Below are 26,361 nucleotides of genomic sequence, written 5' to 3'. Positions count from 1 at the left end.
AGACATTAGCTGCATTGAAGAAAGAGCTGAATTCAGCCTTTTCTATGAAGGATTTGGATGCAGCTGAAAATATTTTGGGCATGCGCATTAAGCGAGATAGAAAGAAACGATTGTTGTTTCTCTCACAAGACAAGTACTTCAAAAAGGTACTTGAACGTTTTCATATGGCTGATGCTAAGCCTCTTGGTGTACCTTTACCGCCACACACAAAGCTTAGTAAGCTTGATTGCCCAAAAGATGATGCTGCCAAACAAGTCATGAAAGGGATTCCTTATGCATCTGCCTGTGGTTCTTTGATGTATGCCATGGTTGCTACACGTCCAGACATTGCTCATGCAGTGGGAGTTGTTAGCCGGTTTATGTCCAACCCTGGCAAACCACATTGGGAGGCAGTGAAATGAATCTTTAGATATTTGAAAGGTACACAGAACATATGTATATGCTATGGTGGAAGTACACTTGCGCTGCGGGGTTATTGTGATTCGGACATGGCAGGTGATCTTGACACTAGGAAATCTAACAGTGGGTATGTCTTCACACTTGCTGGAGGTGCTATTTCTTGGTGTTCAAGGTTGCAAAAGATTGTGGCACTGAGCACTACAGAGGCTGAATATATTTCAGCCACAGAGGCTTCTAAGGAAGCCATATAGCTTGGCAGGTTGGTCAGGGATTTTGGTCTTCCTGCACATGCTCCAGTGCTTGGTTGTGATAGCCAGAGTGTTGTATGTCTGGCTAAGAATGCCATGTTTCATGCTCGTACCAAACACATAGATGTGCGGTACCACTTTATACGACAAGTCTTGGATGATGGTCTTGTCTCACTGACAAAGATCAAAACACAAGACAACCCTGCAGATGTCCTCACTAAGAGTCTTACAAAGTCTCAACATGAGCATTGCATACGCTTAGTGGGAGTTGCTTAAAGGTACCACATTGGCCCTTTAAGTGGGAGGTAGTGCGCAGGTAAGAATTTCAGGTTATGTGCAGAAAATTATAGCAAGCATATGTGTGTGCGTTTTGCGTGTTTACTTCCTCGTGTTCATTGCAGGAATGATTAGATATGAAAGGGACAAGTTAGTTGAAGATAGACTCTCTTCTTTGAGAGCTTCCGAGGAGATTTGTGGAAGATAGACTCTCATTATAGAGAGCTTCCAAAATCTCACAGAAGAGGGAAACGGTCTCATAGCAGTTAGAGAGTAATCCTCTCACTCTCTCAATCAGAAGCAGAAAAAGGACAAGAAAGAATGGAGGACCGGCGTTTGCCCCGTTCCTATGCTTGAAAAGATTCTCCCTTAGTAATAAAGATATTCTCGTCTCTGCCCATCTTCTGGTCCCCAATGATCTCTCTCTCTCTCTCTCTCTCTCTCTCTCTCTCTCTCTCTCTCTCTCTCTCTCTCTCTCTCTCTCTCTCTCTCTCTCTCTCCAATTCTCTTAAATATATGAACTGCATTTAAAAGTTAGTTTACGGTTCAGTTTTTGTGACAGAGCTCGTCATTTTCTGATAGTGAATAGACGAGCAAGAAGATTAAGGAGTTCAAGGAAGAGGGAAAGGCCATCAAGTTTGACACCTTTTCGAGCTAGTAGGACACCCATCGAGCCCTTCAGTTTATACAGCAATTTAATGTCGCCTTCTCAGGAGGTCGGTTCTCTGAACACTCCAAGGTGCGAAGGCCAGCATCTTACTTGAGAGGAAATGCACACACATGGTGTTCTACTCTGTTGTTACATAGAGAAGCACGTACGCCGTGGGTAAAATTCAAGACAATTTTCACGTCAAGTTGGATATCAAACGAATATTAGGAAAATGTCATCACGGCTTGGCATCACTTGAGGATGACTAAGACAGACATGTTGGATGATTGCTGCCGGTACGTATTTGCCAATGTCCTTGTTTCGAAACATTACTTTGAGGGACCAGATTGAGTTGTTTTGTTGTGGTTTGCCAAAAGAAATTTGACAATATAGTCTCAAACAAAATTCTAACTTTACTCAGAGAGTTATGGGATATGCTAAGCAAGGATTTTAGAATGTATGCCGGCTCATTGACTTATCCTACGAATAGGACCATATCCACCTCAACAAGGCAAGAGTCTTCTGGTACAGAGAATGAATCAAGGGAACCGGATGACAACTCATGACAAGATTCCGGAGCAGTTAGGGAATCAAATGGTAGTGCATTCGAGGGTTCCGACAAACCAAAGGAACCAAATGCAAGTTCATCAGAGGATTCCGGAAAAGAAAGAGGATCAGATGATTGTGCATCTCAAGGTTCCGACAAATGAAACTGGCGTGCCAACATACAGGGCAGGCGAGCGACGCTACCCACAAGTCCTAGGGCGTTTGGGAAGAACGTAAAGAAAATCAGCTAATAGATTAAAGAATTCCACAAATCCAGACTAAGGTGCCAAGGACAAGGAGACCAGCAAAGGTACCAAAAGGTCAAAGGGCACAAGAAAAGAACGGCAAGGTAAGCTAGGTCCACCATATAATTTGGTCAAGGGTACGTTTTAGCCCTAGATGCAAAATGGATGAAGGAGGAGAACATCGCAAATTCTCTTCAGAGAGAGTTGTACCTTAAAGCTTTTGGACTATTAACAGTGTCTATGCCAAAAGTTACCGATGAATCAACAAGTTGAATCTAGTGCAGTACGAACTCTACTCCTTTGTCACAGATTGCATAGATCAAATAAAGTCACTAATTTCTCTTTGAAATGTCAAGGTACTAACAAGCTGACAATATTTTACACAATGACTTTATAAACAGATGTGCACTAAATTGGAGATTTCCTTAATTGAATTGAAACAATGTGCTCTTTCATGTGTGCATTGTAAGAGACATGTAGAGAAAGATGAAATGTCTGCAGTATTTTGTCTGATGAATGATGTAATAGACTTGGACACTCCAAGTCGAGAATCTACCGCAATACTACAAATAATCAATTCAAAACAGTTCACAATTCCCAATTGATTCGACACTGGCCCGGCGGAGTTCCGTGCCTAGAGATATTGGCCCCAAAGACTGGCGCCCCTTTCGGTATTTCTTTTTGTATTAATCTGTTTTCAAAGTACACGAGTGTAGGCAGGTGCTCACACTCAGACTCTGCGTCCAGATGCTCTGAGTTGTGCGGCCCTGCCCACATATTTAAGGATTACAAGAGATGCTAAAAGCAGAGCCCAAAAGCTGAAAATCAAAAGCTTGGATATATTTTTAAAAGCCCTCATAAAAATAAAGCAAAGGCTCTTTCTCTCTCTTTCTCTTATGCTTTAATAAAATAAAGCAAGAGCTTCTCTCTCTCTCTCTCTGAAATTGTGTAGCCAAAAGCAGAACGCTGGCTGCCATAAAATCCGCCGCGATTTGTGGGTTGCCACGTCAGCAGCAGTATGGAAATGCCACGTGTCAGATTTCCCACAATTTGCGGGGCTGCCTACAATCAGCAACGTCAGCATTTCAGCGTGTCTGCATTTCCCCGGGCTTGTCCATGCAGCTGTGTGTGTATACTGGGCAGTCACGTCACCAGTTTGTGACATATCCCCCACTTGAAAGCATTGTAATTACCCTCGATTACGCCTGCAAAAAAAAAAAGGGCAAGCCATAAACTACCTTAGCAGACACTAACTGTTAGTACAGACGCACTAGGAACACACATCTAGCACATGTACCAATCGAGAGTCACATCACACGACATCACAGGTAATCACTCGACATCACATGACCAATCACATTCAACATTCATTCGGATCTTAGACCATGATTTATCGGAAATGCAATTAGTAATCGCATCTAGATCACTTAGGACCTCATAGATGCCCGATTGACTAACCCCTATTGCAACCATGTCTATTCGAGATCATTCAGACCAAAATGCTACAGTCATTTCGTCTATCGGTTCCTGCACTTCAAAACAAGTCAAGAACAAATCAGTTTCATATTCGGCACTTCCATTTCATAAAGTCATACAGCAAAATACTGTCAGCTCTCAATATCCCTGAACCTCAAAGAGACATCAATGACTCTAGTATTCAAAAAATCGAGGTATCTGTTGACAAAGGAGTGGAGTAACTCCCCTCTTGTGCAACCCACTGCACCAGATCTGCGGCCAAGCTGAATTCGGAGTTCCATTTGAAGTAGACTATGCTAAACCAAAAGCTTCAAGGTAAAGTTTCACAATCTGAGTATCTGCTAGGTCCTCCTCCTCCATCCACTTTGCATCCAATGCAAGATAGTTCTTGAATTTAACCAAGAACCGCCTTCGGACATTACCCTTATTCTTTCTGTCCTTATGTGCCAAAATCTATTCCGGAGTAAGGATCTCCTCGTTTTCTTCCACTTCCGGTTTCTCATCAGGCTCCCCATCTTCGGGCACATCACCTTTAAAAGGTTTCAAGAGACTCACATGAAATGCATTGTGAATCCTCCAAGTGTCAGGCAGTTTCAGTCGGAAGGAGACATCAATGATCTTTTCGGAGATCTGGAAAGGTCCATAGTATCACATACTAAGCTTTGGAAAAAGCCTCTCCTTTCCCTTCTTCTTTGGCGTGCCTTCTCAAAACGTAAGAGCACCCAATCATCCTCCTTCAATTTCAAATCGCGACGATGGCGATCCGCTGTCTTTTTCTGTCTTTCCTAAGATTTTTGCAAAGCCTTGCGGACCTTCGCAAAAGCCGTGTCTAAGTTGCGCGTATACTCATCAGCTTCAAAAATCTTATCTTTCGTGCTTAGGAAGGGTGAAACCTCCACAGCACCTTCAATAATCTCAAATGGCGCCTTCCCCGTCGAAGAGTGTATCGTGTTGTTGTAGGCAAATTCCACCAAAGGTAGATACTTTTCCCATTGAGTCTTTTGATCCGCGATATAAGACTTCACGAAATCTAAAACCACTAAATTGGCAATCCAGATTGCCCGTCAGTCTGCCGGTGGAAAGATGACAAGAACTGCAACCGTGTGCCAATGTTCTCCCAAATTGCCTTCCACAACAAACTCGTGAATCTGGAGTCCCTATCGGAGACAATCGTCTCGGGCATGCCATGTAATCTAAAGATTTGGGCCACAAACAGCCTCGTTAAGTGATCCAGCATGACTGTTTTCTTCACTGGAATGAAATGAGCATGCTTGCGAAATCGTTCAATAACAGTTCGGATACCATCGTGACCACTCTGTGTTCTCGGGAGGTCAAAAATGAAATCCATTGACATACTTTCCCAGGGGCAGGTGGGTATCGGCAAAGGTTGTAACAATCCATGTGCTTTATGCCTGTCAAACTTGACCTTCTCGGATACCAAGCAGCTCCGCACAAACTCGTCCATATCCTTCTTAAGTCTCGGCCAAAAGAAGTATCTCTCTACCCTTTCAAGGTGGTAGCAATGCCGCGGTGACCCGTAAAAGGCGGACAGTGGCATTCGGTCATAACTTTTTCCCTCAATGGCCGTGTACCGCACAACATGGTCTTCTTCATCAAGTAGCCATCCCGACTGGAATATCCCGCTACTTTCTCCCCATCCCGTATCCGTGTAAAGATATCTGCAAAATCTGTATCTGTGGCATAACGATAGACCATATCCTCGAAGCTCCTATGATGTATCGCGGAAATAGCCAGAACCAACGAAACATCTGCCACCAAATTCTTTTGTCCCTGCACATGGACAATCTGGAAGTGAAACTGTGACAAGATGTTCGCCCACTGCATCTGCTTTTCCGATAGCTACTTTTGTGACAAGAAGTAGCGTAAACTCTGATGGTCTGTAAAGACAGTAAATCCGCTCCGAGTAGGTAGTGCTGCCACTGAGTAAGAGCAAGGATAACCGCCAAAAGCTCTTTCTCATAAATCTGTGTTGTCAATTCCAGCCTTGAGAACAATCGGCTCTCGTAAGCAATGACATGGCCTTCTTGCATTAAGATCGCACCCAGACTACGACCACAAGCATCACAATATACTTCAAATGACTTCCGCAAGTCCGACTAAGACAAAACTCGTCCCATAGTCAATTTCTCTTTCATTGTCTGAAAGGCAGTCACCTCTGTGCGTCCCCACGAGAAAGGGACTCTTTTGTCAAGATATGCAGAGGGAAAGCAACCTCTGCAAACTTCCTAATGAACCGCCTATAGTACGAACACAATCCCAAGAAGCTTCTAACTTCATGGACATTGTTCAAATCGGGTCAATCTCGGATAGTCTCTATCTTGGCCGGATCCATCTGCGCTCCTGCTGCTGACACAATGTGTCCGAAAAAGTGTATCTCTGGTAGAAAAAATTCACTTTTCTTCATATTAATCACTAACTTGTGATCTCGTAATCCCTGAAAGACATAAAGCAGATATACTCTATGTTCTACCTCATCCTTGGAGAAAACAATGATGTCGTCAAAGAAAGTGACAACAACTAGTCTATACTCTCGAAAAATCATGTCCATCATCCGGTTAAATGTCGCACGAGCATTGGTTAGGTCAAAAGGCATCACCAAAAACTCAAATAACCCAGAATTCGTCCGAAAGGCTGTCTTGTAGACATCTCTCGGCGCAATTTGGATCTGATGATATCCACTTTTCAAGTCGATCCTGCTAAAGCACGAGGATCCCTGATGTCGGTCAAGTATATCATCGATTCTAGGAATTGGAAATCTGTTCTTGATGGTGATTTTGTTGAGAGCTCTATAATCGATGCACATTCTCCAAGATCCATCTTTCTTCTAAACCAACAGCACTGGAGAGCAGTACGGTGAAGTACTAGGCTAGACAAGACCCTTTTCTAAGAGGTCTTTCAGTTGGTTTATAATCTCTTCGTTCTAAGCTAGGCTCACACAGTAAGGTGGCCGGTTCGGTGGTGTGCTTCCAGGTATAAGATCAATGGTATGATCTTCAGGACGAGCGGGTGATAACTCGCCTGACAGGCCCTCTGAGAAGCAATCGGCATGAGAGTGGAGAAAACCTTGGCGTTCTTTATCAAGTTCAGACATATTTGTCCTATCCTCCTCACTCAACTCTTTCAAAAAGATCGAGTAAACAAACAAACTGGATTTCATTAATTTTGAAATGGCCGAAGCCGATACAATAGGAACAGACTCGCCCTTAAGTTTTACATCGAGTACAATGGTTATGCCCTTCTCTGTGGTCAAAGTCGCTTTCCTCGCCTGATAGTCGACCACGGCGTTGTTCTTGTGGTACAAGGAATTCCCAAGAGTGCATCACAACCTTCCATAGGCATTATGTAAAACTCCTCATGCCCCAAATACCCCTGACAATGCAACCGAAGTTTGCCAATGACAGGAGTAATGGCTACGTTCCTACCGGGTGCACTAGAATTGCCTCCGCAAGTGGTCCCATTCGATCGGGAGTGATCTCGAGCCGCGCCACCAATTCCGGTGAAATGAAGTTGGCCTGGGCTCCTCCATCAAAGAAGATCAGGGCTTCTTGGTCTTTCACTTTGCCCCAAGCTCGGCAAAGTTCTGTACTCTCGTCTATCGTGCTGGGATCGGTATCCACGCAATCTAGAACCAGTCCTGTTTTCATCTTGCCTTTTCTTCCACGCTCCTCAGCTGCTCTCGAACTCTCAGACCTTTCGCCGTCCTTGTCGTTCTGTTCCTTCTGTGCCTTTTTAGGGCACTTCGCAGAGATATGTCCAGTTTCCCCGTATCCAAAGCACTTCCCCTCCTTGATGAAGCGAGCCCTCTCTTGAGGAGTAAGCTTGGGTCATGCATCCTTTTCTTTCTTTTCCGGATTGCTCTTCCTCTTTCTACTTTCATTTGTCGAAGCCTGTTCGGCCCTTTGCGTCATGCTTTCATCTGTGGGGTAGGTCAAATTGGCCGAGTGAATGGCAAAACCCCGTTTCGCATGACTCATCAACTCCTGAATGGAAGCTGACTTTTGTTCCAAGCGGTGATCTCGGATCTCTGTAGGAAGACCCAAGGTAAACCGCTCAATCTGTTCTTTGAACGAGATCTTCCTAAATGAAGAGGCAAGTAGAAAAGAGCTCCAAAATCTCCGCAATAAGCGTCCACTGTATCCTTCTTGGTCATCCGAAGATGGTTCCAAGCAGTTCGTATGTCGTGCTCATACTCTCGAGTCAGCCAAGAAGAAATAAAAATCCTTTTGAATTTCAACCATTTAAATGGCACTGTCTTGTTTAATAGAAGCGTGGACCACCAAGTTCGAGCATTCCCCTTGAAGTAAGAGGCAACCCTCCGAATTGCTCTGAGTAACGCCCTCCTGAGAAAGCTATGTCAAACTACTGTATAAAAGACAAAGCCTTCGAAGCATCTATATAACCAGAAAATGTGTCAAATTTAATTGATTGTCCACCTTCCTTAAACTCTCAAACTTTTTTCTTTTGTCTTCCAAAAAGTCATATTGGTTGGCTTTATAAAAATTCTTCTTGTTTGCATAAAAACTGCTGTGATCAGAGTTTGAACTATCTGAAGACGAGTCCTTTGTAAAAATCTCAACCACGCGGAAAGATTTTGGCTTCTTTGCCTTTTTCTTCCCGTTTCGAAAGCTTTGCTTTTTACTTGCCTTTTCTGTCTTCTTCGCTCGAGTCAGCTGAGCTAGAAGAACTCTCAGAAGAAGAAGAAGAAGTACTCCTTCAAATTGAACACGCTTCTTCCGCTTTCTTGTCTTTTCAAAAGTAGACTGACGACCCAAATATCCCGGAAGTCAACGTCTTTCTTTTGCTTTTTGTCGTGCTTTTTAGCTTTGTTCTGCGCGTCAAAAAGTTGTGCAATTCGTGCATCAACCACCTCTTCTAATTCTTGCTCTATGTACATCCTGGGCGTAGGAGGTTTCTTGAGAGCCGATTTGAGGGTGACTCTGTGGTCTTCTTCCACTATGATTGCACCTCATCGAAAGAGGTCTTGCTCATATACTTTGCAAATTTAGGGTCCTTCGCCAAATTGAGCATCATCTTTGTTGCGTCGCCGATCAATCGTTGACACTCTCTATCTCTTCGAGCTCCGCCTCAGTAGGCCGAGGCGGGCCATACTGCTCGTGTGAATCTTCATTGTGATCTCTTTCCGCATCGCCGGATGCAGAAGAAGTCGACTGATCTTTGCCTGAAGCCATACGTGCCGCATAAAAGGGATCAGATTTCCCGTAGGAGAGAAATTGGCCTTGCTCTGATACCATCATACAACTGTAACAGACTTGGACACTCCAAGTCGAGAATCTACCGCGATACCACAAATAATCACTTCAAAACCATTCACAGTTCACAATTGATTCGACACTAGCCCGACGGAGTTTTTCGTGCCTAGAGATATTGGCCCCAAATACTGGCGCCCCTTTTGGTATTTCTTTTTGTATTAATCTGTGTTCAAAGTACAAGAGTGTAGGCAGGCGCTTACACTCAGACTCTGCGTCCAAATGCTCTCGGTTGTGAGGCCCTGCCCACATATTTAAGGATTACAAGGGATGCTAAAAGCAGAGCCCAAATTGCGAAAAATTGGACATGTGGCATTTCCGTGCTGTTGCTGACGTGGCAGCCCGCAAATTGCGGCGGATTTTACGGCAGCCAGCGTTCTGCTTTTGGCTATGCAATTTCAAAGAGAGAGAGAGAGAGAGAGAGAGAGAGAGAGAGAGAGAGAGAAGCTCTTGCTTTATTTTATTAAAGCATAAGAGAAAGAGCGGGAAAGAGCCTTTGCTTTATTTTTATGAGGGCTTTTAAAAATATACCCAAGCTTTTGATTTTCAGCTTTTGGGCTCTGCTTTTAGCATCCCTTGTAATCCTTAAATATGTGGGCAGGGCCCCACAACTCAGAGCATCTGGACGCAGAGTCTGAGTGTGAGCCCCTGCCTACACTCTTGCCCTTTGAACACAGATTAATACAAAAAGAAATACCGAAAGAGGCGCCAGTCTTTGGGACCAATATTTCTAGGCACGGAACTCCGCCGGGCCAGTGTCGAATCAATTGTGAACTGTGAACTGTTTTGAAGTGATTATTTGTGGTATCGCGGTAGATTCTCGACTTTGAGTGTCCAACTCTGTTACAAATGATTTAAACATAGTGCATCTAGACAGTTAGAGATCAGCGAGATCTAGATGTGATGGCTAAATGAATGAAATCTAAATGGAACCTGAATGAGATTCTAGTGCCTCAAGTTGTCTATTTGGATGAGATGACTCGATACGGCTGTGAGTGCATCAAGAGTTCTGGACGGAATGAGATGGCTAGATTGAATGATTCAAACACGGTATTTAGTGTTTGCATGCTATGTGGGTGTATTCTCTTGTGGATGGTCATGGGCACGGTTTGCTTGCTTGAAACGAGAGGATATGAATATGATAGTAACAAGATTTAGTAGATCGACACATCCGTAAACAAATCAGCGAGGTTTGGATGTGATTGCTAATGGTTACAACGATCATTATTTGTATCCGAGACCCTCGACAAAAATGTGGTTGCTCAATGATTGATGTCTTTGTAGGAGCACTGCATTAGTGGAGTCCGGTGCATGAGTATATAGTGTCTACTAAAGAAAGGTTTTTGTCCTTTGGCTGTTTTTGCAAGGGCGATTACCATTCTTTCAAGGGGGGAAAATGTCACAAACTGATCACATGGCATGCCCAACTGGAAGAGAAAATGGCCAAGTGGACAAGAGAAACTAGACTACCCAACTTAAAGAACTTCAAGGCACCGATCGAGGGGCCTAACCCTAAAAATCTCAAAGCTTGAAGTCGAAGGCTAATCTCCGTAAAATGCGTTGAATGCTGATGTGGCAGTCCATACAGACGATGACGTGGTAGGACTGTACGGATTTTCGTGAATTGCGTTGAGGTTGCTACGTGGGTTGCTACGTGGCAGGCTATATAGATTTTCACAAATTACGCTAGTTGTCTTTGGTTGATTTCAGTGCTAGCTTTTGAAAGCAGATGCTTTTAGGGATTAGTCCTTTTAGATCTCTGCTTTTAGGCATCCCTTGTACAGTTTATAAGCGCCCTGAGACCTCACTCTGTTGAGCATATGGACACAGAGTCTGAGCACAGAGGGCCCTCGGGAGTTGTACAATTGCAACGAGCAATAATAAAGAAATATCGGAAGGGGCACCAGTCTTTGGGAGCAGTGCGTTTGGGTGCGGAACTCCGCCGTGCCGTGTCGAACCTGGCGCGGGAAGTGAAGAAAACAATGAAGATTTGGGCAAATTTTTGACAAGGAAGTTTGCTTGAGTGGAGTGCAAACGTCAACTGCAAGTTGACACGTGTGTGAAAAAATTGATCGAAACACCTAAAGAATTACCCGATTGATGAGATCACTCGAGATGGTGTGAGATCGGAAAGAGAGCTGAAAGATCGGAAAGAGAGCTGAAAGAACAGACAAGTACTGAAAAATGAAAATTGTACTCGCAGAAAGAGCTGGATAGAGATCTTGAAAAGAAGATATATCAGATAATGAAAGGCTTGTAGCACTCTCGCAAGAAGAGGAAATCAACAGATTTTCCATGTTATTTGGACTGGAAGTCAACATTCGAGGTGGCAAGCAAATCCAAGAAGCGTGTTTGATTCGAGCATGACCCAGATTTTTCTTCGTCTTCAAAGAGTTCTGACAGTTCGTCATCCTCTAGTACCAATGAGGATAAGAAAAGGTGAAAGAAGAGGAGAAAAATCAAGAAAAGCAAATTTCTAAAAAAATCTAGCAAGCGTGGGAGGCCATCTAGCAGTTTAATGTGCCTCCTTACGAGGTCGGTTCTCGAGACACTCCAAGGTGCGAAGGACGGCATCTTACTTGAGAGGAAATGCACAAACATGGTGGTCTACTCTGTTGTTACGCAAAGCAACACCTACGATGTGGGTAAAATTCAAGAGAATTTTCCTATCAACTTGGATATCATACGAATATGAGGAAGATGTCATCACTGCTTAGCATCACTTGAGGATGACTAAGAAAGACACGTTGGATGACTACTGCCGATACTTATTTGCCAGTGTCCTCATTTCGAAAGATTACTTTGAGGGACCAGATTGAGCTGTTTTGTTGTGGTTTGTCAGAAATTCGACAATATGGTCTAAAACAGAAGTCTGACTCTATTCAGAGAGTTATGGGATATGCTAAGCAAGGATTTTTTAATGCATGCCGACTCATTGACTTATCCTATGAATAGGACCATATCCACCTCAACAAGGCCAGAGCCTTCCGGTACAAAGAATGAATCAGGGGAACCGGATGACAACTCATCACACGATTCTGGAGCTGTTAGGGAATCAAATGGTAGCACATTCGAGGGTTTTGACAAACCAAAGAAACCAAATGCAAGTTCATCAAAGGATTTCGGAGAAGAAAGAGGATCAAATGATCGTGCGCCTCAAGACTCCGACGATTGAGACTAGCTTGCCAACGAACAAGGCAGGCCAGCGAGGCTACCCACAAGTCTTAGGGCACCACAAAAGAAAGTAAGCAGAATCAGCTAGTATATCAGAGAATTCCACACATCCAGACTGAGGTGCTGAGGACAAGGAGGCCAGCACAACTGCTAGCAGGTCAAAGGGTACAAGAAAAGAATAGAAAGGTAAGCTGGGTCCTCGTCAAGGGTACTTTTTAGCCCTAGATGGAGGAGGAGAACATCACAAATTCTCTTCAAAGAGAGCTGTACCTTGAAGCTTTTGGACTATTAGCAGTAACTATGCCAAACGTTATCGATGAATCAACACGTTGAATCTGGTGCAGTGTGGACTGCACAAGAGGGGAGCCACTCCACTACTTTGTCACAGATTACATAGATTGAATAAAGTCACTAATTTCTCTTTGAGATTTCAAGGTACTGACAGGCTGACAATATTTTGCGGAATGACTTTATGAACAGATGTGCACTAAATTAAAAACTTCCTTAATTGAATTGAAACCATGTGCTCTTTTATGTGTACATTGTGAGAGACATGCAGAGAAAGATGAAATGTTTGCAACATTTTTTCTAATGAATGATTTAAACTTATTGCATCCAGACATTTGTTAGAGATCAATCATCAACGAGATCTTGATGTGATGGCTAAGTGAAAGAAATCTGAATGTGAACTGAGTCAGATTTTAGTGCATCAAGAGCTTCGGAAGGATAAGATGGATGCACAGTGATCTAGGTGCATCAAGAGTTCTGGACGGAATGAGATGGCTAGATTGAACGATTGAAACACGGTGTTCACTGTGAACTAAGTGTCTGATTTTGTGGATTGCATGCTATGTGGATGTACTATCTTGTGGATGGTCATGGGCATAGAGAGATGCGTGAGAGCAAATCATCGCGCTACATGAGACAAGGAAGAAGGCAGATGTTCCATTAAAGCTGTGATCACCTACACCCACTACTCACACACACACACTGCGTAGCACAATGTTCAAAAATCAGCCCCTAGCCTCTAATTGGGTGCCCCCTCTTGGATGAGACCTTCTGGAGTGAGTTTTGACCTGTAGGTTGCTCTGTTACTGCCATGTGTCCAGTTTGCTTCTTTTGGTTTAATTCCTCGTACCCACCAACTTATAAAGTCCTACCTAGCCACTTCTTTACTGGTCGGATTCCTGTGCTAATCGGTCCAACCATCTTGTGGCTGTCTCGCCTTGACTCCTGCGGGTGAAACTCTCTACCAACGGCCGTTTCAAGGTAAAACTGCAATACATTTGGTGACTCTATCAGTTCACTTTCTTCCATCCACTTTGCATCCAAAGGTGGATAGCTTTTGAACTTCACCAAATACCGTCTTCCAACTTTTCCCTTAAGTTTTCTTTCTTTTGGCCTGTCCTTTAGAAGACTCGACTGAGTCTTTAACCTTCTCTGCATTTTCTGACCCCTGGGAAGCTTTAGGAGTCGCTTTTGCAAAGAACCTCTTTGCTGAATTTTTCTTTGACTAGCCCCCTTTCACGTTGCACTGGAATCCACTATCTTCTCCCTTCAACAAGGCATGACCAGTGCTGGCAACTTCCATGAGCTGAGTAAGGGTGGTCACGCGATTCTTTGTACAATAGTCTCAAAGCCCTCTAGGCAACCCACAACAATACTTCTCAATCTGCTCTGTCAGTAGCACAAACCTGTAGGAGGTTACTGAGAGCAACGCTTTACAGAACCTCCAATTGTACTCCTCTAGGCTCTTCCAAGTAGCCGCAGTGAGTTGGTGCCAATCCGTCATGACATTGACTTCAGATTCATTTGACAGCCATGCAGATGGAAACATTTGCTTGAAGTAAACCCATGAGGTGGGCATAGCAACTACGATACGGGACGGGAAGTTTAATATGCGGTGTACATACGCGTACTAGACGTATTTTTTAGATATGATACTTTAATAAGAACAAATGAAGCGGTTCATGGACCTCCTCAATGACTCTTCAATATTTAGCCATAGCATACATAAACAAGCACCATGAAGCTCTAAAACACAATTGATCAATTAGAGAAAGACATACGTTTTGAGCAAAAAAACGTTAGAATAGAAAACGTTATGAGACATATTGTACGTTTCAATACGAGACGTCGTGTATTCTAAATAAAATACGCGTATTTTAGCTGCTATGGTGGTGGTGTTTGTCCTTGCATCAATAAAGTCGTCCACCATGAACGCGCTTTTCCTTTCAAAAAGGTGGCAGCTTTCATGACCTTAGAGGCCTCTGTAAAATCCCCCCAGCATAAGCAGTATCAAACAGTTGGAGGAAAGCAAGAGCCTTCGTCTTGTTCTCAAATCCACTGAAGGAATCCAAGCACTCTCAAATTATCATAGGGAATTCTGCAACATGGGTACCGTGATAGGTATCATCTGTGCCCCCTTGGCCATTGACATTTTGGCTCCCTGATGGCATATGTGCCTATTGGTCTGAAAAACCAGCCATACCAAAAGCGGTCTGCGGCACCCCAAACTAGCCCTGACTGCACTGAAACCCTTCCTGGATGATAACATTACCATACATGGGGTTTAGCATCATGCCTTGCATACCCTCAAACACTATTCTTGGCATACATTGCTGGTTTCCACGCACATAACCAGCCATGCTCTGAAACACCGATCCAGCCCCAAAATACCTAGCATGTACCGTGGGTGGTGGAACAACCTATTGTTGCATAGCCTCGAAATAGGTTCCCTATCCATTTAAACCAACATTTGGACTCCGAAAGGTGGCTCGCTGAGCTGGTAAAGCTTGTGGAATTGGCGTCCCAACCACCTGTTCCCAGACAAAAGGAATTTACCTCGGAGCCCCAATTGACTCCGCAACATGTAAGCACTCCCTGCCCTGCTAGAATGCATAAGGGACCAAGGCTTGAGCCTCAACGGCCTCTCCTGCATGAGAAAGTTGCCTTGTCTGCTATAACATTGGTGGCGCTTGCAGAAATTCCACAAACCTAAGATTCTGCACCAACCGACAAAACACATTCACATTAGCAACCATTGTGTCCTGAACGCATCCTTGTCTAGTTACCGAGTCATAAACCCTTGAACTTGTGGAGCGTTCACATCAACAAAAGGCACAGACAGTGGTGGCCGTGAACTCTCGCCAACCTCAAGCACTAGAGGAGATTCCTGTCTGTCCTGTGACGCTGGTGTCATTTGTCCTATTAGCCATAGTGTAATTCCAAGTGGCTAGCTTATGTTGTCGCCGAAATCCAACCAAGACTCACTCTTTAAGGAAAAAGTGATTGTATCACGGCGACGGAACCATGAAACCTGCCTGTAGGGAGTAGACTTTAGCTTTCACCTGATCTTTACACTGTTTAACTTTACTTGAACTTTATGAAAGGAACTTCACGAGTAAGCATGTGAGTGGAATTCAACACTTCAAAACAACACACGGCTTGGCAACTAGAGCGCTTCCAAGCAGACGACGACACCCTGTTGGCCCGCGCCCCTTTCGGTATTTCTTTATTTTTATGACACTTGAGAAAAACATGTAAACTTCTACAAGCTGTCCCACTATTATAGGGTTCAACTTCCCCTACTCTAACCCAATTTCGGCAACATAACCACAATAGAAGTCTCCACGGACAAAATCCCAAGTAAACAGCAACTTTTCGCGCACTTTAGAGCACTTTACAAAACCTGGCAAGAAATTACAGCACACTGAAATCTTTGTTTTTGGCCTCCAATTTGCACCAAAATACCTAATCGGTGATTCCCTAGCTTCCACAAAGCTCCTGAACCTATAGGCATCAAAACTGGCCAAAACCTAAACCTACAAAAAATTACAGCAAGCTGTAATTCTTTGTTTTACGCTCCAATTCGCGTGTCGATCACACCTGTGGATAGAGCCCTCGACTCCCGCACCTGTAGGGTCACTTGCCTATTGAATTAGACGAGATTCTTCACAGGAAATCTCTCTAAATTTTCATGTACAAGCACCCAAGGCTTTCACAAGGATTCCCTGGCGTTACATTGCAATTTAGGTGTGAAACCCTAAACCTACAGAAAAACACAGCAGGCTGTAACTCTCTGTTTCGCATCATTTTGAGCGGAGCAGACACGTCTATGCGTGTCTCAGAAGCTCCCGCATGCAATGGGACAGTTCCCCTATAAATTGGACAAGTTTTCACCTGAGAAACTCCCCATTTTCACATTCCTTCACAATGGAACTGTGCGTACCTATAGGGGATTAGCAATTAGCTAATTCGGTTTCTATACAGAAGGCTCTTGCCTTGGCGCACAGAACTGTACATTGTCATTTGCGAAGCCCAACTAGAGGGGCATTACCATAGTGCAAAGGAAAGAGAGAGATACGCGAGAGCAAATCATCGAGGCTACATGAGACAAGGGAGAAGGCAAGCTTTCCATTACAGCTGTGATCACTTGCACCCACTACTCACACACACACTGCATAGTACAATGTTCAAAAATCAGCCCTCGGCCTCAAATTGGGCGCCCCCTCATGGATGAGACCTTCTGGAATGAGTTTTGATCTGCAGGTTGCTCTCCTACTGCCATGTGTCCAGTTAGCTCCTTTTGGTTTAATTCCTAGTACCCACCAACTTATAAAGTCCTCCCGAGGGACCTAAATGACTTTAATTGAGCCTAGCCACTTCTTTTCTAGTCGGATTCCAATGCCAATCGGCCCAACCATCTCGTGACTGCCTCGCCTTGACCCCTGCGGGGTGAAACTCTTGATCAACAACCGTTTCACACTAGCCACGCAATGTCCGGACATTTGTGATTTTAACAAGAGGGTCCCAAAAAATTCAAATAAAAATCAAGGAAAAGAAACCAGCAAATATCTATAGTGGTTGTCACAGTTCGTGACACCCACTCTTCTACTTGCTAACTCTATTGTGTATGCATGTTGCTAGTGGATTCTATGCATGAGCATGCTTGTCTTTTTGGCGATGCACTCTATGGCTATTCTTTCCCTTGTGTGCATGTGTGTATAGAGGTAGAGGTGTGTGCATTGTCATGCCATAGATTTGTATGCTAATCTAGTCTATTCCATGTGTGCGTGCTTGTTGAGAGGAGTGTGTATGGTAGAGAAGGAAGAGGTATGCATTTGTGTATGTGCTTGAGTATTAGAGAGTAGTAGATTGCAGGAGAAGTAAAGAGGGAAACCTAGCTATGGCTTCATTCTAGCTTCCATGCTCCAATGGTCTTCTTCACTAATCTTAGTTTAGAGAGCTCTCTCACATTGTGAGATTCCTCCATCCTTTAGCCGGGTAAATTTTGCTAAAGTTACCAATTTTATTTTCTCGAGATCATATATTATTAATGCAATTGAAGCAGATTGATCAATAAAATTTTGAGAATTTTGCTTGAAGTTGTGGAATTTGGCAAAATTGATGCATGAAATGCATTTTAGTGCCATTGTTGAAGTAATCTTGGTGTTGTAAGCAGTGGGATTATCTCCCACTTGTGAGTTTTTTGAGAAATTGCAGAGAATCTTCGGAGTTCTATATATCAGAATTATTTTGGTCACATATGTATGCAGTATGCATGTTGGGCAGTTCCCATTGAGTTGATGTATTCCTAATTATTCATGTTGCAACAATCTTGAAGATCATTTGCAGATCTAGGATACAGACGTATCTTTGGAGCATCCTTTCTACTGCTGCGAATATATTTGGTCACTGTAAGTAACACAGTGACTCTAAATCTTGCTCTTCTTTGCTAATATTTTGGGTTGAGTTTGATTGAATAATCAGCTTATCGTTTGTTGTTATAAATTGCAGCATTTCTTTGTGTATTGCTGAAGAATGGCCACCAATGCTTCTAGTAGTAGTGACACTAAATCCCTTCTTCAAATCAAGAGGTTAGATGGCACTGGCTTTGATTTTTGTGGAAAGACAAGATGCAAGGCATTTTGTTTCTCAAGGACTGTGATGATGCTCTCTTGGAAACTAAGCCTACAGCTGACAAATGAGGATTGGGCTAGACTCAACAAGAAGGCTACATTAAAATGGTTGTGTCTGATGATGTACTTAAAGACTTTAAGCGTATTGCTATTGCTTATGCTATATGGAAAAAGTTAACAGATACTGATGAAAATACAACTTGAGTGAACCAAGCGCATCTCATGCACAAGCTTGTGAACATGGAGTTGGATAAGTCTAAGCCAGCATCTGTGCATTGAGTGCTTTCACAGGGATTTTGAGTCAATTGCACGACTTTGGTTTGCAGTCATAAACTGAAGGCTACTTTCTTGTTATTGAGTTTGTTTAACAGTTAAGAGGCTGCCTTGGTTGCTTCACTTAGCAACAACCCTGCTTTAACCTTTGATGGTGTTAGGGGATCTATCCTCAATGAGGAGATCAGAAGAAAGTCCAATGGAGAAAGCAATGGTTCAACCTATCATGTTCGAGACAGGTCAAAGAAGAGGGATAATGTTGCAAACAATGGACATAAAAACGCGTTTCATGCAGATGAAACCCCGAAACCTATGAAACGTTTTGCCGAAACGCATGAAACGGACAAGCATTTTTTATGAAACGTTTAAAATTGGGCCTTTTTTTCCATTTTTTTGAGGTCTAGCTCCAGTTAACAGATGATTGCGGTCCCTAAAACTCATGGTTTGTGACATTGAATTAAGTTTGAACTTTGTTCAATAGAAGTATTTTGCTAAATGAATCAATGATGCATCAATTATGATTCATGAAACTAGTGGCTGTGTTTTAACTTTCATCAATACTGAACATCTCTTTGACCGTGCTCGCTTGAAGTCGCTTCTAAGCAGTGAGCACGTCTCTCTCTCTCTCTCTCTCTCTCTCTCTCTCTCTCTCTCTCTCTCTCTCTCTCTCTCTCTCTCTCTCTCTCTCTCTCTCTCCCTCTCTCTCTCTCTCTCTCTCTCTCTCTCTCTCTCTCTCTCGGACATTAAAGTCTAGAGTCATGTGTGCTACATTGTATACATATTTATCATATTTTATTAATATATAATTTAATGTCGTTTATGAAACCTGTTTCATGTTTTTGACGCTATGAAACGAAACGTTTCAAAACCTCGAAACCCCGAAACAACCGAAACCACGAAATGTTTCATGTCACACTGGTTGCAAATAGAGATAAGAGTAGAAGTAAAGCAAGGGCAAGCAGCAAGATGTTACTTGCTATCAGTGTGGTCCCAAAGGGCCTAAGAAGCCCAAGTGCAGGTGCTACAGAAAGCAAAAAGAAAGAAAGAAACAGCAGGGAAAGAAAAAGAAAGATGATAAGAAAGAAGATGACAGCTCTTCCTCAAAAGAAGTTGCATCTTGTGTGATCATTGAAGAGCTTTCTGACACTGAAGAAATATTTGTTGCAGTTCCATGCATTGATGGAGATATTATGGCAGCAAGTAATGATATGCACATCGCCAAAAGGGAGGCGATTGATGCCTTACTTTCAACCCATGTTGTCCCAATCATGGATAGTGGACAGTAGTGTTTCTTTTCATGTTACTCCCTCTCTAAAGTCCTTTTCTACATACATGGCAGGTTGCCTAGGCAAAATTCATTTGGGCAACAATTATGCATGCAAAATAGAAGGTGCAGGCACTATTCACTTGGCCCTTGAAAACGGTCAAGAGTTGGTCTTACATGATGTTACATGATGTCAAATATGTACCTGGCATAAAGAAAAGTCTATTGTCTATTGGGTAGCTTGATGCAAGAGGGTATTTTACTACCTTTGATGGTGGATCTTGGAAGGTTCATAAAAGTTCTATGCTGATTTTAGAGGCATCAAAAGGGGGACTTTGTATTATTTACTTTGTAAAGCATTGCCTGGCAAGTTCTTGGTTGTGGCTGAAGTTCACTCTCAAATGGAACTTTGGCACAAAAGACTTGGCCATAGGAGCTAGAAAGGCCTTTAAGTTCTCTCCTCTTTAAGGAGATTTAATGTAAAAGGCCCTCGTCTTGACTTTTGTAATGATTGCATATATAGAAAACATGTCAAGTTTCCTTATTACTCTGGTGTCGTTAAGAAGTCCATTGCTCTTGATTTAGCAAACTCTGATGTGTGCACCATGCATGTTAATTCATATGGGGGGTGCGCAATACTTTGTGATGATTTCAGTAGAAAGTCATGGGTGTATATATTGAAGAGCAAAAGGGAAGTGTTTCAAAAGGTTTCATGCTTTTGTTACCACACAGAAAGGGCTTAAGTTAAAAGCCATAAGGATGGATAATGGGGAGAGTATGTCTCTAACAAGTTCAATAAATTTTGTGAGATGCACGGCATTGAGAGAAAATTGCCAATCCCTTACAATCTTGCATCAAATGGCACGGCTAAAAGATATAATTGCACCCTTTGTGAGAGAACTTATTCTTTGTGCTATCGATCTGGTACACTCAATATCTTTGCGTTACTTCCCCCGACTCTTCTCTACTGCTCACGATTCCGTCTCGCACTCCACCTGCTCATTCACTCAAAACCCCTTCATGGGCCACTCGGCCATAATCTGCAAGTTGGTTAAACTTCCTCTGCTTCTTCTAGAGTGTTTCAGACACCCCTTTGTCAAGGCTTTGTCCTTTAGGCTATGCCACATCATCACTTTGTGACTTTGTGACGCGGGAGGGGGGGGGGTTTAGTTTATATGTTAAATAATACAACATTCCTACGCACGCATTCATCAACACATACAAAATGGCAATAATTCTCTATGCTAGGAAAGTTATTAGGAGAGCAGCTTGCTCCACGTGCGTTGTATTTCTCATCCTCTTCTCCTCCTTTCACCAGCAAGATATGCAAGCTTACAAACCATCTAGAACATCATACTAGAGAAAATCCTCAATTAAGGCCTTCATTCTTAAAATTGACGCTTTATTGGGTAATTGATCATAAATACATGTACCTTGCACAAAAACAGAAAATGCTAAGACAGTCGCTGCCGATATTGGTGCAAGAATCAGCTGCTCCAATGCCATCTTTTTGAAAGTACCCATGAAAGTTCGTGCTGGAATAACTTTTGATGCAAAATTGTACCAGAAATGTGCTGTGGGACCGGCTATGAACAAGCCTATGGCTGCTGCTTTCATCAATTTTTTCACATTCCATGGAATCTCCTCGGGATGCTGTGCCGTTCGATACCGAACAATACCCTGTGAAAATAAATTCACCATTATCAAAAGACATGCTCCAAACCAGCCTGAAACTCAAACATTGCATGTAGAAACTACTTCATTTTCTATATATACCTATATACCTTCATAAGTTCAGAATAGTCTGAACTCACGAATTATAAGAGGGAATAAAGCACTCATAAAACTATAAAAGCAAGGGACACACGAAAAGAAAAGAAAAACAAAAACAAACAAACTAACTAACTAAATCACTTTGATTGCTTCGAAACAAAACTAGATAAAACAAAACATTATTAACTTAAAAATGTTTTCAGAAAAGGCATGTGTAAAATAAGTTGACGCAACTTACTTGGCTTAAAACAAGTACTCAACTTTAAGCAAAAAAAGGATAAGACATCTTAAAAACTTAATCCTAGAAATCAAACTTCACACAACAACCTATAACGGAACACATTCTTAAGTCCTCAGGTAAGCTAAATATGAAATCCAAAAATGAATACTACTACAAATCTACAAAGAGCAAAGAACCAAACTTGACAATATGTGATCTCAACTTCACTGCTTGTCCAAACAGGAAGAATAAGATTATCACCTTTATCATGCATAGCTTGGACAACAGCTATGACATCCCTACTCACGTCGTCAATGCCCAAGAGTAGGTGCAGGTTTATATAGAGGTCATTCATGCTTTGAACGTACTCTACAAAACCAACGAGCTGAGTTTCTATCACCCTCTGGAGGTGATGGGCATACTCAGCCATGATAAAGGCAGAAACAGAAACATCAAAATCAGAGTGCTAAATTGGAATGAGCAGTTGAATAGATGCTGAAGATTAAGCCTCCAACATGATAATTCGCATAGTCTTCAATGTCCCATTTGCTGAACGAAGAGAGGGCCCTAAGCTGGACTACTGAATGACCATTCAGAAAGATCCAAACTTACAAATTGCGGAAGGAGATAAAGAAAGGCAAACACTGTGTTTAAAATCAGGGACACATCCATCTCATCCTTCCGGAACTCTTGATGCACTCACAAGAGTATCCAGTCATCTCATCCACATAGAAATCTTGATGCACTAGAATCTATCACAAGACGGGCACCACGTGCCAATAGAAAAGAACAGATTGAACACACTTTTAGCACTTCAATAACAACTGAACTGAAAGAGAGAGAGAGCACACGCGACACGGAGTGGTGGAATTCCCCCCAAAGTGTACTGGCCCCACACCTTGGCGCGCCTTTCAATCATTCTTTATATTACTTGAACTCAGTACAATGCCGATACTCGTGCTCTGCACCTTTCTCACCGAGGTGTGCCAGAGAATGAGCCCTTTGCACATATTTAAAGGCCTTGGCCTCAAAAGCAGTTACATGAAAAGCAGTAAACTCAAAACCATTTGGTCCAAAAGCAGGTGCTAAAAAGCTGCCAGCATAAATCACAGAAATCCGTACATGCTGCCACGTCAGCAAGCAAGCACAAAAAGCGAAAATCTGTACAGGTTGCCATGTCATCAATCAGCACGAAATCCGGAGATCTTGTATTGGCTGCCACGTCATCAGCTTTTACGCTATTCTTTTTTCGTGTGTGTGGGTCCAGCTTTGTTTTAATGCCTTGTCCTCTGGGCCCCATCGGAAGAGGTCCCAAAAGTTGGTGGAACTTTTACTTCTTCTGTTGCTTCTCTTTAGGGTTTAAGCCCCTCAGCAGGGATCTGAAGGTTGGCTCCGTTCTTCAGTGGCTTGATGTAACATACTTTTTTTGTCCCGAGAAAAAGATCCTTCTATTAGTTAATGAAAGTGCCCATAGGGCTACAACCACCTCTTCAAGAGAGTGCTACAACAATCATGACGGGGAGACTCTCCCAATGAAAAAAAAGCATATGTACAATGAGGCTAAATCAGGAAATAGAAGAAGGGAAAAGCCACACAGGTGGACGGTAGTGCCATCTGATTACACCCTGGACCATGGTGAAAAAAGGCCCACGACGCCAGAGTCGAAGGAAAGCCTCTCGGCGCTCCCGCATGCGGTCGGAGCTTCCCTGGAGTCTCTTGAGCGGTCCTCTGAGAGTATGGATCAGCTCTAGCCAAAGATCGCAAACAGTCTCTGCTGGTGGTACAGGGCGAGCCTCAGAGATGCGGAAGCAACGGGCCCGCCAGATGAACCAGAGTGTCAGGCCACTGATGAGCTCCCAGCACTCCTCTCTCTCACTGCACCACTCCTGTGGAGTAAGTTCTTTGGCAGGTTGGAGTGTAGGTCGCCCCCCTTGCATCACTATCATCCAGCTGGTGAAAGATAGCTCAAACTCAAGTGCCGAGCCCGTGAGACTGGACCAAGCAGCTGCCCCCTAGGTGTACTGTCGAGCCGTGGAAAGAGCAGGCATCAGCCAAAGAACACGCAGCCACACCTACTATGCCAAAGGACAGTCCCAAAGACAGTGGCGCTGACTCTCCACAAGATGGTCACAAGCTGCACATGCGGCCAAGAGACCACAATGTACAAGCCAGCTCCCAACTGGTGTAGTTCTGTGTGTGACCAGCCACTGGAACAAAGTGACTCGCCTCAGCTATCTGGAGTCCCACGACATCTCCCAAAAAGCTGCCAAGAACTCAACTGTGAGACCTTCCTCCTGCCAATGAGGTGTTGTCGTAGGGCGAGCCTCTCTCTGTGCTGCCAGTATGTGACGTCCCAGTCGAACAGTGTACTGAAAGAAAGGGACACCCGGGTGGTCTGCAAAGGAGAAAGGATCCCTCCAAAGCCACTCTCCAGGATCCCACTGTACTCGTGCCAGTGGACAGTTCTCCCAAGCCCACAGTCTCCAGTGTCCAATCTCAAGAGCTGCTGGGTCAGGATCGATGACACAAGTCCTCCCACAGATGCCCACCACTCGGATCCTCTGAAAACAGCACTCTGCCACTTGCAGGGCCTCTACTGCAACTCTGCGTAAGCGTACCTCAGCCTGTACCTCGAAAAACAGGGAGGGTACAATCTCTGAGCAAGCCCGAACTGAGATGAGAACCTCCAGTCGCGTGAAGGCTCCCATTCATCTGGGCGCTGCTGTCTCGAGAGGCATGAGCCACTCAATTGGTACTGCCTCTGAGATGTCTTGGCACATGCTCTACACCCCTCTGACAAGCCTGAAAACTGTAGCCAGTCACCTAAAGAGCGTGCTGGACCTGTTGCCATGGGACCCCAAGAAACATGAGGCCGACTACCAACCAACAAGTGTTGACAGCCCAAGTACCGAACTGCAGTCCTTTGGGGAATCCACCTAAAATCCTCACGTGGCATCCAATCAGGCATAGGAGCACTACCAACCGAGAAAGCCACTGTCTTTCTCCAGTGGATCAGTGCTCCAGATGCACAACAGAAGAGCTCTAGAGACTGCTCACACCTGTGAAGGTTAGCCTCCTGGCCATCCAAGTACAAGGCTCACTCGTCTGCAAACTCAGCGTCCAGCAGCTCATCCCCCCGAATAGGAAGTGCTAAGCCCGGTAAACCAACCTAATGCGGCACCAAAAACCTCTTCATTGCCTCAACATAGAATAGAAAGAGAAAGGGGGCAAGAGGGCAGCCCTGTCTGACCAAACGTGTGAGCATGAAACGATCACCTCTACCTCCTGACAAAAGCACCTGACTGTGTACCCGTCTGTACACACCTGACACCCCTCTGATCCAAGCATCTTAGAAGCTCATCCTGCGTAGAGTGCCCTCCAAAAAGTCCCAGTCAACTCTGTCGTAGGCCTTCTCAAAATCGAGAAGAAGAATCACCAGATCCTCACCACGGAGCCGCGCTAGAGCAGAAGCCTCCCAAAAAGTAAAGATGTTGTCAAGGATACTACGCTCCTTGACAAAACCTATCTGAGTCCCATGTATAAGGCTCTCTAGAAGTGGTTGAATCCTCAAACTAAGAGCCTTGACAAGAATTTTGTAGACTGAGTTGAGGATGGTGATGGGGCGCCACTGTCGAATCTCATCCAAGGAGCCACCCTCCTTGAGAATGAGGTAGATCAGGCCCTCACTCATGCTGTCAAGCATCTCTCCTGTGTGCAAGATGTATTGAAAAGCACTACAGAGATCTGGGCCAAGCAAGTCCTAGTACTCCAAGAAAAAACTCGGAGTCAAGCCATCCTCACCTGGACAGCTACCATGGGGGAGTGCACTAAGAGCCGTGTGCAACTCCTCAAGCTGAAGTGGCAGCTCAAGCCCTCTAATGCATCTCCTCGGTCACAAGACAAGGCATCTGTGCCCACACTCTGCATGCATCCTGACGCTCTGACTGAGGCTCTGCAGACAGTAACTCATGTTAAAGCCAGTAGCAGTTGCACGCATGTCCTCTCGCTCAGAAGCAACTGACCCGTCGGGCCTCCTCAACTGATTGACCTTGGCATGCGTATGCCGAGGTCGCACTGCCTCAAAGAAAGCACCAGTCACTCTGTGTAACAAACTTGGACACTCCAAGTCAAGAATCAATCGTGACACACTGACAGCACCAAATAACCACTTCAAAACAATTCACAAATCACAATATATTTGCAATGGCCCGGCGGAGTTCTGTGCCTAGAGATATTGACCCCAAAGACTAGCGCCTCTCTCGGTATTTCTTTATGTATTAAAATCAATGTCAAAGTACAAAGAGTGGTTAGGGTTTCACTCCCAGACTCTGCGTCCAGATGCCCCTGAGAAGTGAGGCCCTCACCGCGAATATAAAGATTACAAGGGATGCCCAAAAGCAGAGCCCCAAAAAGCTTCCAGTTCAAAAGCAATCTCTCTCTCTCTCAAGAGAGCAAAATAAAGCAAATTCTCTCTCTCTCTATTTCCCTTGCGTAGCCAAAAGCTGGCAGCAATTACGTCGCTAGGTGCTTTTTTTTCCACCTCCGTGATTTTCGGAAATCCGTATACTGCTACCACGTGGCATGGCTGCCTGCTTTAAGGGTTACCAAC

At 43.9% G+C, this 26,361-nt stretch overlaps 1 protein-coding gene across 1 annotated transcript in view; it reads right to left on the bottom strand.

The window, feature by feature from the left end:
- The window catches only part of LOC147424817 (uncharacterized), a 118,618-nt gene that overhangs the window by 34,637 nt on the left and 57,620 nt on the right, over positions 1-26,361 (bottom strand). The window contains exon 2 of the mRNA XM_086499602.1: positions 21,193-21,439. Within this exon, the coding sequence (XP_086355728.1) occupies positions 21,193-21,439 (247 nt within the window). The remainder of the gene's footprint in view (positions 1-21,192; positions 21,440-26,361) is intronic.

Source organism: Adiantum capillus-veneris, chromosome 25 (genome assembly GCF_014529385.1).
Source record: "Adiantum capillus-veneris isolate H3 chromosome 25, ASM1452938v2, whole genome shotgun sequence".
Taxonomy (NCBI): domain Eukaryota; kingdom Viridiplantae; phylum Streptophyta; class Polypodiopsida; order Polypodiales; family Pteridaceae; genus Adiantum; species Adiantum capillus-veneris.
This window is presented reverse-complemented; position numbering and strand designations above follow the sequence as displayed.